Consider the following 18,485-nt stretch of genomic DNA (forward strand, 5'->3'; position numbering starts at 1 on the left):
ATATGATTTACACTGCTTTCAACCCACATTAGAAAAGTGAAGCTGATGATTCAGCTCAGGTTTAGGGCTTCATGTGGATATGAAATTATCTGCAATTCATCAGTCCTTTGCTATGCATTTGTAGTAAATTGTAGTCAAGATAAAATGAACTTGTGATGTTAAATTTTGCATTATGCAAATATTACACTTCTTAACTTTATCTATAAAAATGTTATTTGCATAATTAAGAATTATTAAAACATTGTTGCATTTGTATCTTATAAAAAATAAATACTGCACTTTAAGAATGTCAAACATAGTGCAGGAGACGTTTTAATGCAAACAGCCCAATGTTGCATTTATGTTTGTCATGTTAGAAATCACGTTGCATCCACCAAATGTTTAATTTGTTTTAACGTTTATGCGATCAGCGGATCACGGTGCTTGCTAGGGCTGCCTTGTAACTTTAAGAGCCTTGTCTAATGTACTAAAAGTAACTTTCATAAGTTAGTGAAGAAAATATTAATATTGCACATTAATAAGTACATTTCCATATAGTTTATTATTAATAATAATAATAATAATAATAATAATAATAATAATAATAATAATATTGCATTTTAATTTGTCCCTTTATGCTAAATAGTGTCAGGACAAATTGTGTGGTACTTCATAAGCCTACTGTTTAGATCTTGGAGAAATTGAAGAAATGCAATCATTAGAAGCATTGTTATTCAAACAGCTGTCACGACAGAAGCAGCATGGAAATTGAATACATTACATGGAATATTAATGGATATTTAAAAGACCATGCAACCCTCTATGCATAGTGCGTATTTTACCATCATCCTCCATGTTTAAATAGCAGGCTGCATTTGACGGTGCAGGGCAGAAAACGTGTAAAATGATATTGCTCTATATTTTCACAGTAAGACACTTCACAGGAGACGCGTTAATTTATGTCGGGTATATAAGCAATAAACTGAAAAGTTAATCTCTGGTTTTGACGATTGACTTCAAGATACGAGTTAGAATTCGTCTTTGATCTTTTGTTAATGATAATACTAAAAATAACCTGGAACTGAAAGTTTGACATATTGGGCTATGTATATGGCACTTTTTTGACAACACAACTAACCCCCACAAGTCAAATCTTCCAATTGTTTTTTTACACGTAACTGCAGATGAGTAAACTGCCTGGAGCTGTCTCTTTCAGCACCACAGTGATGTTTTAATTATTCCAACTACTGTTGCAGTACGTGTTGCTGCTCTCTGCTGGAGTAGACTACAGCAAGGTTTCCTGAGAGCCTCAGTATAAAAACCTTCAGGGGAGGGATGAGACATAACAGAAAGATTTGCGCCTGATATTTATATGTAGTTGATAATGTAAAAGAACAAAAAATAGGACATTTGCAGAGGGGAAAAAATGATCGCGTTGATCGTATCCAGACATTTAATAAACACTTTCCACAAATAACAAAACTGACACCAGAACAAAAAACGGCTTGGAATCTGCAATATCTAAAGGAAAATAAATCCGCGGACTAACTCGAGTTAAACTGCTTGATGCTTCCCACCACACAGTAAATAGCTTTTATTTCAGGTAATGCACTGTAAACTTATTTTACTAATTATATATATATATATATATATATATATATATATATATATATATATATATATATATATATATATTAAATACGGTATAGTGGGTATGTAGGTTAGGTCAACAAAAACTAAAGGTTGTTACTGTAATGTAATATTTACATTATTTCGTTAAATGGACTTAAAATACACTGAAGGAAAAGGGAAAATACAAACTGATTTTAAACCTCCGGATTTCATTGTTTTTTCCACTGTGGGTGTCTGTACAAATTACATTTTAATATGCACATAATTGCAAGGCAATGTGAACTCAAGAGTTATGCTGTGTTCTATAAATAAATACAGAAGAGAAAAAAGCTGTTCTTGAAAATATGGGCAGTATTTATATATTAGCTACAGATAAGGAAACCTGTGCTAAAAAAATGAATGCTCTTCAAATTAGCTGATCATTTTCAAATGATCTAGGGGACCTGGTTGAAATAGCTGCACATTGTTACAATACAGTTGCACTACTTTTTGTTTTTCTGTTTTTCCTCTTTTCCTTCAGACCGGTTTCCTGCGTATCTGAATTCTGCATCTCAGCATGACAGGTCTGAGTCTGGAAGACCTAACAGTTTTGAATTTTGAAAACAATGAAATAAGCATAAATGTGGGAGGCTTTAAGAAGAAGCTGAGGTGGAACACCCTGTCCCGATTTCCTGAAACCAGGCTGGCCAGGTTGCTGAGCTGCCAGTCCAAAGAGTCTATACTAGAACTGTGTGATGATTATGATGACACGGAAAAGGAGTTTTACTTTGACAGGAACCCTGCCCTGTTCCCTTATGTTTTAAATTTCTACAACACCGGCAGGCTTCATGTGATGGCGGAGCTCTGCATTTTCTCTTTCAGCCAAGAGATAGAATACTGGGGCATAAACGAGTTCTTCATTGACTCCTGCTGCAGCACCATGTACCATGGCAGGAAAATAGAGCCAGAACAACAGGATTGGGATGATAAAAGCGAAGAAGAGAGCACCACGTCTTCCTTCGACGAGATCCTTGGCTTCTACAATGATGCTTCTAAGTTTGATAATCAGCCCCTGGGGAATATCAGGAGGAGGATCTGGTTAATGCTGGACAACCCTGGCTATTCTATCCTGAGTAGGATATTCAGCTTCCTTTCAATATTGGTGGTCCTGGGGTCTATAGCTACCATGTGTATGAACAGTATGTCTGACTTTCAGAAATTTGACAGTGAAGGGAAACAAGTAGAGGACCCCATGTTTGAAATGGTGGAGCACTTTGGAATTGGGTGGTTCACGTTTGAGTTGGTGGCGAGATTTGCAGTTGCACCAAGTCTTATCAGATTCTTTGAACACCCTTTAAATCTCATAGACCTGATGTCAATCTTACCTTTTTATTTGACTCTCTTCATCAACCTGGTGGTAGAGAGCAGCCCGGCGCTTGCAAACCTTGGACGTGTGGCTCAGGTTCTGAGACTCATGAGGATCTTCCGGATCTTGAAACTTGCTAGACATTCAACAGGGCTTAGATCCCTTGGCGCCACACTCAAGAACAGTTACAAAGAGGTCGGCCTCCTTCTGCTGTATTTATCTGTTGGGGTCTCCTTTTTCTCGGTGGTAGCCTACACCATTGAAAAAGAAGAAAACGATGGACTGACCACCATCCCTGCCTGCTGGTGGTGGGCCACGGTCAGCATGACCACAGTGGGCTATGGAGATGTGGTCCCAGGATCCATAGCAGGCAAGCTAACCGCATCTGCCTGCATATTAGCAGGGATCCTGGTGGTAGTGCTTCCCATCACGCTCATTTTCAACAAGTTTTCCCACTTCTACAAAAGACAAAAACAACTGGAATCTGCAATGAGGAGCTGTGACTTTGACGAGGGAATAAAGGAGGTGCCTTCTATTAATCTGAGGAACTATTATGCACACAAAGTGAAATCCTTAATGGCAAGCCTTTCAAATATGAGCCGGACTTCACCCAGTGATCAGAGCCTTAACAATTCAGTACTTTGAAGGTGACCAAAGCAAAGGTCGGCGTAAGAGGTAGTGTACTTTGTGTCATAATATTTAATTTAAATGGGATGCATGGACAAGGGGAACCTCAAGTAAATCAAGGTAAAAAAACCCCAAAAAACTGGTACTTTGTGTTGTGTACAGATGTAACCAACTAAAGACGTCAGCAAATTGGAAAAGATTTTCTTTATTACACTGTTGCAAAACTGCATGAGGAGCATCTCCAAATACATCAATGAGTGGCTGCTATGTACAGTTCTAAATTATATCATAATCTTATGGAACCACTGTAAATATGTGTTTTATGTTTTGACAGTACAAAGAAATAATGTATAGCACAGGCAATTTCGTATTGACAATGGACTGTAGAAATACAGTTGGGTCAGTAACTTCTTGTTCAAGCACATTAAAATGATAAAATGGTATACCTGAGGTAAATGGGCAGCATTTTATATCCTGTTGATGAAGTGCATTATTCACCAATATGGTAGAATACAATTTAATTTTGAAAAACGTGGGACTTGTCCCCTGGAGATGCAAGCAACAAATGAGGTGTTGAATCAAATGTACGAGTAACAAATATTTTTACAAAGCAGTTAGGAATTCAAATGGGCTCATTTTGTGTTCATTTTACCCTTATAAAAGTTTACCATAGTAAAAGCATAGCAAAGTGTAATAAAGCAATGTGAAAGCATGGTAGAGCATTGCAAAGCCCAGAGCAGTATGGCAAAGCATATTAAAAACATTGCAAAACATGTTAAACTGTAATAAATGCATAGTATAACCATGGGAAAACGCAAAAGTACCGTGCAAAAATACCAAGGTCAAATTTTAGAAGGCTAGTTTGGTTACTTATGATCTTTGTTCCAAAAAAGTAACTTACAGGTTGGTAATTATTTTTGGTCTTTTCACAGTGTGCTAGTATTTCACAAGTGTGATTCACTGCCCTAAAAACAAAGCTTTTAAGTTACTTTCAATCAATCAAGCTTTATTTTTATATAGCGCCTTTCACGATAGATCACCGCAAAGCGCTTTACAAGGATATAAACATTAATAAATACTACTAAAAGGGTAAGAAAACATTTTAAGTTATATAAACTAGATTATAGAAATGTGTCTTTTAAAAGGCAGCAACAGTGGGAGCTTTCCTTACTGGGCTAGGCAGGACATTCCATAATTTAGGGGCTTTTTGGGTAACTAAAGTGGCATCCTGTGATTGGAGTGAGCGTCTAGGAACACATAGGGTTAAAAGATAATTTAAGTAAGATGGGGCACAGCCATTTAAAGCCTCATAGGTTAAAAGCAGCTTAAAATATTTCCTAAACCTGACAGGAAGCCAGTGCAAAGATGCTTGCACAGGGTAATGTGTTCTTGTCTCTGTTAAAACTCTAGCAGCAGCATTTTGTACAAGTTCCAGACCAGAAATAACATGACTATGAATACCAGAGAATAGGGCATTACAGTTATCAGTCCTTGAAGATACCTCTGTTTTACTGCATTAACAGTTTGCTAGCTCATAATGACATCCAACTGTTACTGTATTAAATCTAGATCATTTGTCAGGAGAACTTGCATTATAAAATATTCCAACATTTATGGATAACAGAAAATGAGGCAATGCCAGTACAAGAGCACCTGTGGGTTATCATGGTTTACTTCAGCCCATTTCATAAAAATGTACAACTCAAAGCAGAGATAAAAGGTATTTTTCAACACAATTATTTAAAAGCTTGGTCAGGATTCAGATCTGTGGCTATTTTCTTATTTGCTGAAGGAAGTGTAACAGACATAACTAGTTTAAGCCTCCTTCTATTCCACCAGCACAGATCCGTGCTTTCACGTACTGCTGTTGCATACTGTACTTCCTAGCACAGGGGATAAGACACCATTTAAAAGGGATGACTTAAAAAAAAAAAAGTATTTATTTTTATTTTTTAAATTAATAAACCTTAGTAAGCCTATAACATGTATTTGTTGTTGCTGGTACCATGTAATAATCTACTGTTATATTATGCAATATAAAATCTGAAAACTGTATCTGGTAATTGTTCGTCTCGGTTTTACTGTAAAATAGGGTTTTATTAACTTATAAATATTAGAAACAGACATCGCTGTGTCATCAGCTGAATGTGTTTTTCAAACGTGAGTGACATGTTGAGCAGCATGGACAATTGAATTAACTTTAAAAAACAGCATGCGCTGTGTTGTATGCGTAACCATGAATTGTGTTGTTTCATGTTTATAAAAACTGTTGGTTCGATAATTTGCTTAAAGTTGTCCCAAATCACCAGCAGTAAATAAAATGTTAAAATAATAAAGAAAATTACATTTTGTTGTGCACATTAATTTTTGGTAGAGATGTGCAAACAAAAACTACACGGTAGGCTTTCACTAATAAACCTTTAACGAAAAAAAATACAGTGACAGGTCTAAATGTTTTACACACAGATTCTTTTTTTATGATAGCATGGTCTGGGTTATAGGTCATTTAAGACTCTACTGGGGAACACATTTCTGAGACCCAGTCTCAGTAGGTAATCTCTAGAAGTTGCCCAACAGTACAGGGGAGTTGGGTACACAACGTCAGAGCAGAATGGTTGAAGGGCACAGTTAATTAATGTGTTCGGTAGGAAAATACGTTTCAGAAAATAACTGTGTTGTCATTAAGAGGTTACAGACCCATTGAGAATGCGTACAAAGTCTTGAACACTACATGAAGTAACTGCGACCTATGAAATCAAGCTTGACTAACAATGGTATACGATAACTTTAAAAACTCAACTGGAAGAGATATTCAGTTGTTCTGACCTCTTTTTAAGTGTTACTTAAAATTTCAAACTGAAAATTCAATACCAATACATACTTGGCATATGTACTAAAAATAAACAAACACACGCAATCCTGTTCACTGCTTTTTAAACAACACATTCCTAAACTGCACGCCCTATTCTTTAATTTTTTTTTTACAAGAAAAATAAGCTACAATATATCCGGAATAGCAGCCTACCTTCGAGCTATATACAGCATTATGTCTGATAACCACTGACAGTGATTCAACCTCCACTCCAATAGCAACTTTCAAAAGGTATTTTTTTTTTTATTAAGAACATAAGAAAGGTTACAAACGAGAGGAGGCCATTCGGCCCATCTTGCTCGTTTGGTTGTTAATAGCTTATTGATCCCAGAATCTCATCAAGCAGCTTCTTGAACGATCCCAGGGTGTCAGCTTCAAAAACATTACTGTGGAATTGGTTCCAGACTCCCAAAATTCTCTGTGTAAAAAAAGTGCCTCCTATCTTCTGTTTTGAATGCCCCATGATCATAATCTCTATTTGTGACCCCTGGTCCTTGTTTCCGTTTTCAGGTTGAAAAAGTCCCCTGGGTCGACATTGTCAATACCTTTTAGAATTTTGAATGCTTGAATCAGATCACCGCGTAGTCTTCTTTGTTCAAGACTGAATAGATTAAATTATTTTAGCCTGTCTGCATGTGACATGCCTTTTAAACCAGGAATAATTCTGGTAGCTCTTCTTTGCACTCTTTCTAGAGCAGCAATATCCTTTTTGTAGCGAGGTGACCAGAACTGAACACAATATTCTAGATGAGGCCTTACTAATGCATTATAAAGTTTTAATATTACTTCCCTTGATTTAAATTCAACACTTTTTACTATATCTTGAATCAGTTTGTATTCCAAAGGTGAGTATTGTGCTTGTTCATTGAGATTTATAACTGGGTTACATATCACTAATCACTGGTAAAATATGATCATAGTCTGACTTGCAAGGAATCGAAGAATGGAAAAATCTATAAGTCGTAGATTAACAAGAGGGCTTAAAATCACTCTCAGATATTGCCAACAAGGTTGCTAGTAAACATTAATCATTGCATACCTTCTACAAAGTTCACTCTACTCGATCTCTCCAGTTTTAAAAATGATAGTGCAGATGTATCACAACTACTGTATGAGCTCTTGTAGATTTAACAATTTTTATACAGACCTGAACCTACATTTATTACGACCTTGTCACACACCTTGTATTTTAAAACAACTTCATGCAGACATACTGTACTGTGCCACAACCCACCACTGAAATCAATTCATTACCGACAAAGCAGATCTAAAACAATTCAGTATACCATCCTTAATTAACACCAGCGTTTCTCTTTCTGCCAATACTGGAAAACTTATTGGGGGGACTCTGCTCATTAAAAGAGATGGTCAATTACAAAGTCAGCACACATAACTCAAGGCAGTGCAAAAGATGCACACTTATGGTTAGTTTAACAAAACTATTAAGAAACAACTTGGGTAAACTCAGGAGCTCATAAACTAAAACATACAGGTCGAAAGATTATTAGTATATTATAGATTTTAGGAAAAGAGGTGCAGGACATCTCACCTTGAATAAAATAAAAATAATACTTTGAAATTCTTAAAAGTAATCATTTAAATATTCCAAACATCACTTTGTTTTTAAGAACACAAATAGCTAGTTCTGAGTTTGTAATTAAATGTTTTTTTTTGTTTCTCTCCAAATTTATTTACATCATAAAATAAATAATGTCTGAATGTTACTGGCTTAAAACAAATACTAAAGGTCGTATTCATAAAGCACTGGTACCCATTACAAAGCGGTTACCAAGACAAACAATTTTAAAAGAACAATTTATTTAACAGACAACACATAGGAAACATACATTAATTACAGAAATAAACTTAAAGCTACTGTGACTGCATGTTCAACATACCAATTGGTCCCTGTAAGGAGCTAATTATCCTATTTCTAAATCCATTACACATTATTGTTGCCCCACTTGTTTTTTTAAAAGGGGTAATAAAGGCTTGAAAAGCATTCTTAACTCTCATCCACTTAACAACATTGTGGCCAGTGCCCTCTCATTTTATTCTGCTCCCCAGGTTAGCTATATCCCTAATTATCTTGGAGCTAAACTAATTGATTCAGATTTAACTTTTCACTTTAGATATAGAAACTAGCGGCTAACCTGATGGGATATAATAACCAATTGAAGAGCAACAGTTCCACAGTCACAGCAAAAACATTTAAAATAAATATTATTCAGAGCTTGACAGCAGCTGAATTTATAAGGGCACTAAATGAAACGAAACCAGTTGGTTTAGTCACAGGTTTTAGGAATGAAAGAAAAACCTATACCTGCAGTACAGCAGTCAGATTAGACTAACTAGCTGTAACAATTAAAAGCAAGCACAGATTTCACTTATTTACAACTTCAAAAGCAAAGGCAGGTCCAAATACCTTTACTTCATGGATGCAATACAATTCAGGATGAACCTCGACTGATGTACTGTGCATTGGAATTGGAAAGTGGGAGTGGCCATGGGAATTGCTCTGCAATCAATTTAACCAGCATTCAAATTTTAAATAAAAAGCAACGTTATGGCATTGTTGCCAACAGTCTACAAGCAGAGCCTGAATTCACAAGCTTTTTCCTCTACTGGTATACATTTTGAGATTCAGCAACTGAAGTGGGTGTTAATTCCTGATGCTTCTGTCATCACTCAAGACTCCCACACCTGCTGGATTCAATATGTACACTGTCAACAATGTCATCAATGTTTTGCTCCATACTGCAATTCGGCAAGAAAAGTTTAATACCAAAAAGTTGTTGTGTGAATGAAAGATATTATTAGAAGTTTATTATTTATACAGAAGCCTTGGTTATTACCCTTTTAAGCTAACATTCCACAGTCTGGCCTTTTTCCCCAGTGTTTGTTACCTGAATGGAGGAGTGCTGCAGTGCCAACCAGATAAAGCAGTACACAAAAACAAAGAGACTAAAAAGTCTAAAAAAGGCACCCAATCTTAATCTGCTGTTCCTGTTGCTTGTGCAATAGGTTTCCTAGACAAATGTCTTTGGCTTGTACTTCCGTGTGTCTCTAGGAATCCCATTGTTCCGCAATGCGTTACTAAAAAGATTGAAAGATGGTCAACAGTAACTAACCAAAAAAAAAAAAAAGAATAAGAATGCCCAGAATCTTGTATCTTTTTCAAACCTTCATTTAAATGCATTTTAAGAACAACTTAACATTTTCTACTGTCCGTATAGTGTGGATAATTAAGATGGTTGGAGATAGAAACAGCTGCTTTAGTGGCGCCCTTTAATACAAATGATCTGTGTTTTAAGGTAGCCAGTATACATTCTGCATTTGCAGTCTGTAGGAATGTCCGGGGCATCCTTTAGAAATTCTGCTGCCTGCGCTTCTTGGTGTCCATGGCATCCAGGATGGGCTGTCGCTTTGCTGTGTATCGCTGGCGCAGCTCCTCGATCTCACGCTCCATCATGGGGTCCAGGGCGGTTAGTCTCATCTGTAGCTCTTCAAAACTCAGGTTCTTCAACTAGAATAGGAGAGAGAGAGAGAGAGAGAGTTCATAACAATACAATGAAACGCTTAATGACAGTGCCACTTGTGATTTGGTCAAAAGTCTACAGCAAGAACTGAACTAATACCAGGAGATCTCATTTCACAGTTACTCCCTCAACGGACACCAGATCAAATGACTCGTGATCCTTTTCTTATTCGTGCTGAACCACAAGATGAAAGGTTGCATATTCTATTGCCAATCAATTGCCACAAGGCACTGCTTCATGACAACCATCTTATAAAATATTTAATATAAGAAACTGGGGTAGTTATGTAAACTGAAACTCCACTTCCTTCCTCAAGACCCTTCTGTTTTTTATGCTTTTCTTCGTGCGTGTTATAAATTTTTATTTATGTTTTTTACATTATTTCACCAGAAAGTCTTAATCTGTTTTCCATTAAATACCAATAAAAATGATCCTCCTAAACAATATATTCAAAGCAGAATTAAGGATATTTTTGGAAATAAAACATCAGGTTCAAATTCGTAAAGTCATTTTTAAAATATGAATTAATGTCGTGTCAAGAAAGATGCAGCTCGAGTTATAACAGAGGAGTTTATCCATCACCTGTGAAAGATCCCATATGGTCATGAATTACAGGATCACATAGATGGAGGCTACAGATCCCAAAGGTTTTGGTTGCATTGTTAAAACTAATCAACAACCGTTTCCAATAAAGAACAAACCTGTTAATATTAGGGTTGTCAATTAATCGCAATTAACTTCTGCAATTAACATGTTCATTTATTTGCAGGCGAGTTTGCCTGCGCATATGGAGGAGCGAGACTTTTTGACTTTTAACTTTTTGGGAGAGAGAGCTAATAAAGAGTGGTTTTAACTGCTATTAAAACCAGCACACAGTCGCTACATTGTTGTCAGAAGTGGAGGCGAGGCAGGTACCCTGACATGCACTTGGAAGCTGGCAGGGGAGAGTATAGAAATGCAAAACTAGACTTGCCCAAATTAATGGCATGGACGAACCAGATTTACCTAGCATTGATGTTGAAGCTTTGGACGAAAATAGACTTGCTCGGGCTAGTCCCGAAATTCAGTGAAAACTGTTGAAAAAACGGGTTTCGCCCAGTCGTCTTTTTCAAGTTCAATCTAGTGCCGAAAAAAGTGGTAACTTCAGGATTCGCCCAGAAGCCCTTGGCGAAACTAGACTCGCCAGACCACCAGGTTTCGCCCTTAACATATGTATATGTGTGTGTGTGTGTGTGTGTGTGTGTGTGTGTTGCATTACTTACAAACAACCACCACATACCCTATGTATTTCCCAGATAACTCGATTACTGGCATTTAGTTTGAGCTCAATGCTTTACTAAACAGTACAGTTCCTATCTTAAGGTAGTAAACAAAGAAATACTGATCTCAGTTTGGCATCATTTATGCTGTGGGGTTTCAGTCTGTATATTAAAGAATCCCCATAGAATCCCTAAATACTGCACATCATAATCACTTTATATGACAATTCACAATTCAATCACGTTCTTCTGTTTTCTTACGTTTTTACTGACTACAAAAAATGTAAGTAATCAGGGAGGAAGCTGGATGAAGAATGCCAGCCAATAGGGGAAGAAGCAGGATGGTTAATGACAGGAAAGAAGGCCTTGCAAACAGAAATGCCCCACAGCCGTCTTTCTGATGGCTGTATTCAAAACACTGTAAATAGTATAATGAAAGAAGAAACAGTCGGATGTAATTAGTAATTTTTTTTTATTTAGTACGTCACAAACATCTGAACAACCGAAGCATGCATACAAATCAAAACAAGAAAATGTAAATAAACATCTGAACAGACATAGCTTTACAACATACCTATTTATAAAAGTGAAACAATAACAATACATTTTTAACTTTAACAGCAATCGTTTTATTATCAGATGAGCAAAAGCAACTGAACAAAGTAGATAAATAAACTTAGAAAAAAAACATTTTCGACAAAAGGGTATTCCTTTAACTTGAGTCTAAGGCTGTTCACAATCAACACAGATAATGCGCTTCTCCACACCACCTTTCTGCACAGGGAACAGCTGTCCGAAGTTTTATTTTTATTGCACTTGCCAACCTGGCACTGGCATCTCTTGCGTCTCTCAGCACGCTTGGCAGTCTCCCTCTATTCCAAATGCTTCTTGCGAAGTTCCTGTGCTAACTGTAAAATATATTCTCTCATTGGTAAATTATTCTTCGTGCATTCTTTGTAAAGTTAGGTCAAATACATTGTAAAACACCTGAACAGACCAACGTCGGGAGTCAGCTTTCACTGAATACTTCCATGTCATCTGATCCAAAACATCAACTTCATATTTTGTTGCGTTGTAAAACTCCACAGTCTCTGGTATTTATTTTCACTTGTCGCGATGCTAACTGACTGACCAAAGCAGCGCAGCTGGCAAGCAGGCGCCAGCCTTCAAAAGGCTGATTGAAAACAATAGACTGTCAGTCATTCATTCAGGCAGAGAGTAGAAACTAATCTGATTACAGCTAAACACATTGTAGACTGGTAAATAAAAATAATAAAGTAGAATACCGTTCCGTATAATCACAATACAATTATTTTCTGTGTGGCCGTCAATGTGACTGCTCCCGGGGCTTTTAGGTATAATGAAATATATGTCCTTTATTTCTGCACTCCCGTGTTTCATGTTTTGTGAGAATATTTAATACATACGGACAGAAAGGTGCATGAACGCACAGCCCCATATGTGTTACACGACTGGAGAAAATTACATTTTAAAACCAAAAACCGCCAAAATGACCGCCGCGGGGCTTCTAGTGTTAAACCTTAAACCAGATACTGCACTGCATGTTTTCTGTAATGTACTTCTTTGTGCATTTGAGACCTATACAGCTAAAAGAATGAATGTTCAGAAGGGCCAACATTGCTATACAATGCATCTATCCAAGACAGGACACTTTCCAAGAACTAGACCTTGGCTCATCATTAATAGGAAACTACATGTTAAAAGTGATCCAGGAATTTTCCACAGTAATCAAGTAACTTCAGCCTCAAATTTTCCCCCAGGATGACATGGGAGGATTTCATTAATAGAGACAGTTATTGAACTAATCAATCTAAATTAAAAGAATGACAATGATAAACATGACAGCAAGACTGTGGAAGCAGTTTAGACTTTTCAGTATTATTGTTCTCTGGTCTTGATCCATTCCAATGGTTTCAACCCTGGAACATTGGAATTGATTGCACAACAGTTTTTTTAAGTTCTAAAAATAACTTTGCATAATGTCTAGCCACAGCAGTTAAACTGCACCTTACAAAATGCCCAACCACAGTAGTTAAACTGCACCTTACACAATGCCCAGCCACAGCAGTTAAACTGCACCTTACACAATGCCCAGCCACAGCAGTTAAACTGCACCTTACACAATGCCCAGCCACAGCAGTTAAACTGCACCTTACACAATGCCCAACCACAGCAGTTAAACTGCACCTTACACAATGCCCAACCACAGCAGTTAAACTGCACCTTACACAATGCCCAAACACAGAAGTTAAACTGCACTTAAGAGAATATATCTTGATCAGGCTACAAATACCATAATAAAAAAGGCTGATGAATTTCTTCACAAGCCAATACCCTGAAAAGGTTATGCTAAAATATTAGTCAGAAAAATACAAACACAAGCAGGAGCAAAAGAACCACTCCCCACTCAGTTAACAAAAATGAAGTCCACATTTAGGCCAAGTTGTTTCAGAAGTGATTTATTTATTTTTGGCATTAATAATACCATCTAACCACTGTGATATAAAAACTTTGTAGCTGCAGAAGTCAAAACAGGCATTTTAAAGGCAAGATGTCAGTTTGAAAACTATTGTAAATGATAGATTCGTTACATATATCACTTACGACTCCTTATGTCTTCTGTCAGCTCAGTTTAGTTTGTTACTTATTAAAGCATCATTATTTTCTTTTCTATAGTGTGGTTAAAGTACAGCAATGTGAAATTATTTGCAATTCTTCCTTGCCTGCAATTAAATGATAATTCTATCTGTTTAAAAATGTAAAAAGCCAACACCAATAAAAACAATTAGCTTGGCACATAATCTATTTAGAAAGTTGGCTGCTTCGTATCTTAAACCCTTAGGTCAGAGTGTCTCATGCAGAACTTAACAGTCATTATAAAACAGTGCATGTAACCGATATGCCTGCAGCGTACTACTCACTTTAAGGGGATCCATTTAAAATGCACTCATCTAAAACATGATGGAGTTCCTGCTGTAATTCCTGTGAACAAAACCCGTTTTCCAACCTCAGCACAAGATTTAAGTTGTAGCAGTTACAAGTTCTAAATAACAGTACCTGGAATATATATTGGGAATAAACACTTGATAAGGAATTTGTAACATTAACCAATACAATGGTTTATTCTAAATAAAAAGTCTACCATGCTAAATGTCAAGCTTAATACAAATTCATAAAATGTAAGTGCAATCAATCAATCTACCATACTTCTGAAGTCAATACCCATTTAGATTAAACGTGGACGTGTTTTTTATTATGACATTTATGTTTATAATGATAATAACCATTCGAAAACTATTTATCTGACAATATATTTGGTACCTGTATTAAGATAATTTTTTTTTTTTTTTTTAACCTGCTCTTTTCCCTCCAGAGGCTTGTATCCTTACCCAACTGGCTATCAAAGGAAAGTTACGTATGTAAAAACACACTTCACCTTCCCTGACTTTCCTTAAAGAGCATTTTCAAGTTCTCATTACAGCATGCTTGTACAGTATACACACAGTACATTACTCAACTAAGAGCAGAGTGTATGTATTGAGTCAATAAAATCTTGCCCTGCAAAGTTTATAACAAAATGTATTACGCTACCTTTGCTGTGTCCTGTGTTGTTCGTATCACAGTGTTATATTTTTAACCCTATTACTGACTTAAATATTTAATCTTATAGGCCTTCCATGGATCATAAATCAGCTGGGCAGGAGAAAAAATAAGTGGTCTTGGTGTATCCATGTCACACTCCCTCTTGCAACAAATACTGGTTTTCTGTACCCACGATGTGCCACTCGTTTCAATCAAAGCACCAGCATTGTTGCAGGTGGGAGCATGAACTGGATACACTGCAATGTTTAGAAGAAACATCTTTCTCCTGGCAAACATTCGAGTAAAAGTTTAAAACAAATTCTGTTTATTTACCTTTGATATGTGAATAAAAAAAAATATTTGCAAAGCTCTGATGTAGAACTCCAGGGCTTGCATTGGTCACTTGTTTTCAACAGCTCATGAACAGAGCACCAGATGCATCTCTCTGTACTGACAACATACTTTAGAAGACCGTCTCGCCTAAACATGAAACATATTGTGCACACTGGAGCAGCAGTGCGTGGGATTTCTTCAACAGACCATTTCTAGAAATTAGAACTGTCCAATGGTCTAGTCTAAACATCCAAACATCTGGTACAGAGACCATAACATGTATACAGAGCTTAAATAATTTTAACAGAGTATATATGTCTAAATTCTAGACAAAAAGGCAAATTGATCGACCTGCCAGTTTTAAGGGGGCAGTACAAGATTAAAGGGCAATATTAACAATAACATGCAGTACTATTCAACACAACAACCAACAGCAGTAGGCTAGATCACAAATGGCCTGAGAAAATTGGACTGAATCCAGTGTAGCCTTACTGTAAATGTATATATATTTCCCAAAAGAAGACAAGATTATCCCAAATGTATAGTATATGTAATGATCATTCAACTGAAGCTGCTGATTATACTCATCTGTCAAAATACCACTTAACTGGGAACAATGAGTCAGTAACCAGTAAATGCAGCACATAAAAGTTAACTTTTAAAATGCAGAACATAAAAATATGAATTGTACTTTATCATACGATGACAGGTAAGGCACCACAGCCCAAGAAAACATAAATCATGAGAAATGAATCTTGCAACAGATTTTTTTTTTTTTTTGTACATATTTTTCTCAGGCAACCAGGACTGTTGTAAAGTATTGTACACTGAATTTCAGAGTGTTGTTATTTTCCCTCAATTAATTTATACTGTACTTTAATTAAAACAATATGTGCTTGGATTAGGCTTTAGGTCAACACAGTGACAGACAAAAGGCCCCTACACCAGCAGAGTCTCCACAAATACAAAACTTTAAGGAAACTAAATTAAATATTACAGGGCTTGGTGCATTAGTGTTAGCTTCAATCTCTGCTTTTAAACCTATTAAATAACTTTCCAGGCACTTCCAAAAATCCTCAGCAGGCTACAGTAGAACCTCAGGTTCACACTTCTGTTGCAGATGAATCCAATACATCAGGCACAGACAGCTATAAGGTTGGTTTATACTTCTTTTGCAGACAAAAGCCATATGTCAGCTGCAGACACTTCTACGGGTGCACCAGAAGGACTGAAGCACCCCCGAGTTTGCAGACTTTTTGATTCCGCAAAGTGGTCTTAGCTGTCGTCATACTTTCAGCCAGTCTGTGTTACTGCCGGTGTCGACTTGTGACTAGGGTTGCCAACAGGCTCCACAATCCCGCGACACTTTGAGACGGGATTTTAAAATTGGCTCATATATATTTTTATGAGCAGCAAAGAAGTAAAACTGATTAGCTGTTCTCCATACTGCCTCCGATCAGACGTATTTAATAGCTGAGTAACGTTACTGATTTGATGGGGAAAATAATTGCATACAGAAAATAAATAGCGACGTTAACTTATTAGTGACTCAAATATATAAAAAGAATAACAATAATAAAAATAAAAATACATTGTATTCATTATTATTATTATACAAGTGGTTGATGCGCATGGTAGCCTATGTAAGCAACAATATTCATTTTAGCCAAGGTTCATTTACGCTTTAATTTCATTAAGTTTAGAGGCAAGTTTAAAATCCTGTTCTTTTTTTTCATGTTTATTGGGTTCCTCAAAAACTTGCTCTGTCGCGCTTCACTGGCTTGTGACAATGCAACAAATGTTGGATTTTTTCAACATCATCCGGCCCTGTGCGTTTTGCGGTCGCAGACACACAAGAAAAGGCCGTAAGACACTTAAAAAAAATATGCAGCTCGCGGCAGTGCGGATGACATCATTCCGACCGTCGAAGACCACTGACTGAGACCAAAAATGGTTTTTTTTCCACATTATCCGACCCTATGCGATTTCAGGTCGCAGACGCATGAGGAAAGGCGGTACGACTTTCCAAAAAAGACGCACGTTGCAAGTGTAGATGACGTAATTCCGACCTGTTGCACAGGGTCGGAGACCCTCGACTCCAACCAGAAATGATGTTGAAGTACGAACCAACCTTATGAACTGACCAGTCAATCGAACACCCCACTTTTAGCTGGAAGTATGCAATCACTCAACCATGTCTGCAGTGCAACCAGAATCCGGTTTAAAAAAAGTGGAACGTTAACTTACAGAAATGGTAAGAACTTGGAAACGCAAATGTGTTGCACTTTCAATTGAAAGAAAATTTTGAAAATGTTTTTAAAAACTTGCCAACGGTATTATAATACGCAGTTTACCTGGAGTGCTGATAGTACGGTTTTAAAGCCTTTAAATCATAGCAATATGTGTTAGGGGTAGAATGGCTACTAATAGGAGGCTGTGTGGTCCAGTGGTTAAAGAAAAGCACTTGTAACCAGAAGGTCCCCGGTTCAAATCCCACCTCAGCCACTGACTCATTGTGTGACCCTGACAAAGTCACTTAACCTCCTTGTGCTCCGTCTTTTGGGTGAGACATAGTTGTAAGTGACTCTGCAGCTGATGCATAGTTCACACACCCTAGTCTCTGTAAGTCGCCTTGGATAAAGGTGTCTGCTAAATAAACTAATAATAATAATAATAATAATAATTTTATTGAGTCGAATAGTTAAGGGCAAACTAGTCGAACTAGTCGACTAGTCGGGATGTAGCACACAAAGAAAGAAAAAACAACACATCACTGTTTTATTTTTTTTATTAAGTAGTTCTCTGATACAACAGAAACACTATTCTGTTCTGATGCAATAGCATAGCCTACCATGGAAAATAATAATAAAATAAATTTAAAAAAAACTTACCCTGGTGATTTTTTAACTTGGGTAACAAAATCAAAGCCTTTCATATAAGAAACACAATATTATATTGCTGGCATTAAACTTATAAACAAAATAAGGGTTTTTTTTCCAGCATGTAGGAAACTGTCAGTATCGATCTTTATTCAGACTCATCAGATGCATCATTCCTTGGTGTCTGTTCCTTTTCACCTGTTTTTAAATTTACGTTAAGGAACACAAGGACATCAACATGATCTGTGTCGGTTGACGGTATTTCCAGCGTCCGCAGCAGCACTTTGAGGCGTCACCATCACAGGGCCGGCAGGTGGCAGCAGCAGAATCACAGGATCTTGACTGGTTCAGATTCAGAACCAATTCTGAAAGATGGTGTTTGGCTGCCTCTCACGTCATTCTGTAGAAACTGCAGGT

General features: G+C 36.9%; 2 protein-coding genes across 3 annotated transcripts in view; one reads left to right on the forward strand and one right to left on the reverse strand.

The window, feature by feature from the left end:
* Window positions 1-1,275: 1,275 nt before the first annotated feature.
* Window positions 1,276-5,995, forward strand: LOC117394247 (potassium voltage-gated channel subfamily S member 2-like). The gene is made up of 2 exons (XM_033992351.3): window positions 1,276-1,582; window positions 2,132-5,995. Exon 2 carries the CDS (start codon window positions 2,168-2,170, stop codon window positions 3,599-3,601), a length of 1,434 nt encoding a protein of 477 aa, XP_033848242.1. The 5' UTR covers window positions 1,276-1,582; window positions 2,132-2,167; the 3' UTR covers window positions 3,602-5,995.
* Window positions 5,996-8,256: 2,261 nt separating this feature from the next.
* LOC117435557 (serine/threonine-protein kinase 3-like) overlaps window positions 8,257-18,485 on the reverse strand; it is a 126,862-nt gene continuing 116,633 nt past the window's right edge. For both annotated transcript variants that reach the window (XM_059012614.1, XM_034058843.3), the window contains one exon: window positions 8,257-9,981. In XM_059012614.1, the coding sequence (XP_058868597.1) occupies window positions 9,823-9,981 (159 nt within the window). In that variant the 3' untranslated portion in view covers window positions 8,257-9,822. The remainder of the gene's footprint in view (window positions 9,982-18,485) is intronic.

Source organism: Acipenser ruthenus, chromosome 3, assembly GCF_902713425.1.
Source record: "Acipenser ruthenus chromosome 3, fAciRut3.2 maternal haplotype, whole genome shotgun sequence".
In the NCBI taxonomy this organism is placed as follows: Eukaryota; Metazoa; Chordata; class Actinopteri; order Acipenseriformes; family Acipenseridae; genus Acipenser; species Acipenser ruthenus.

Coding starts and splice junctions, on each gene's coding strand:
- LOC117394247 (XM_033992351.3), top strand. CDS start 2,168: ATGACAGGTCTGAGTCTGGAAGACCTAACAGTTTTGAATTTTGAAAAC.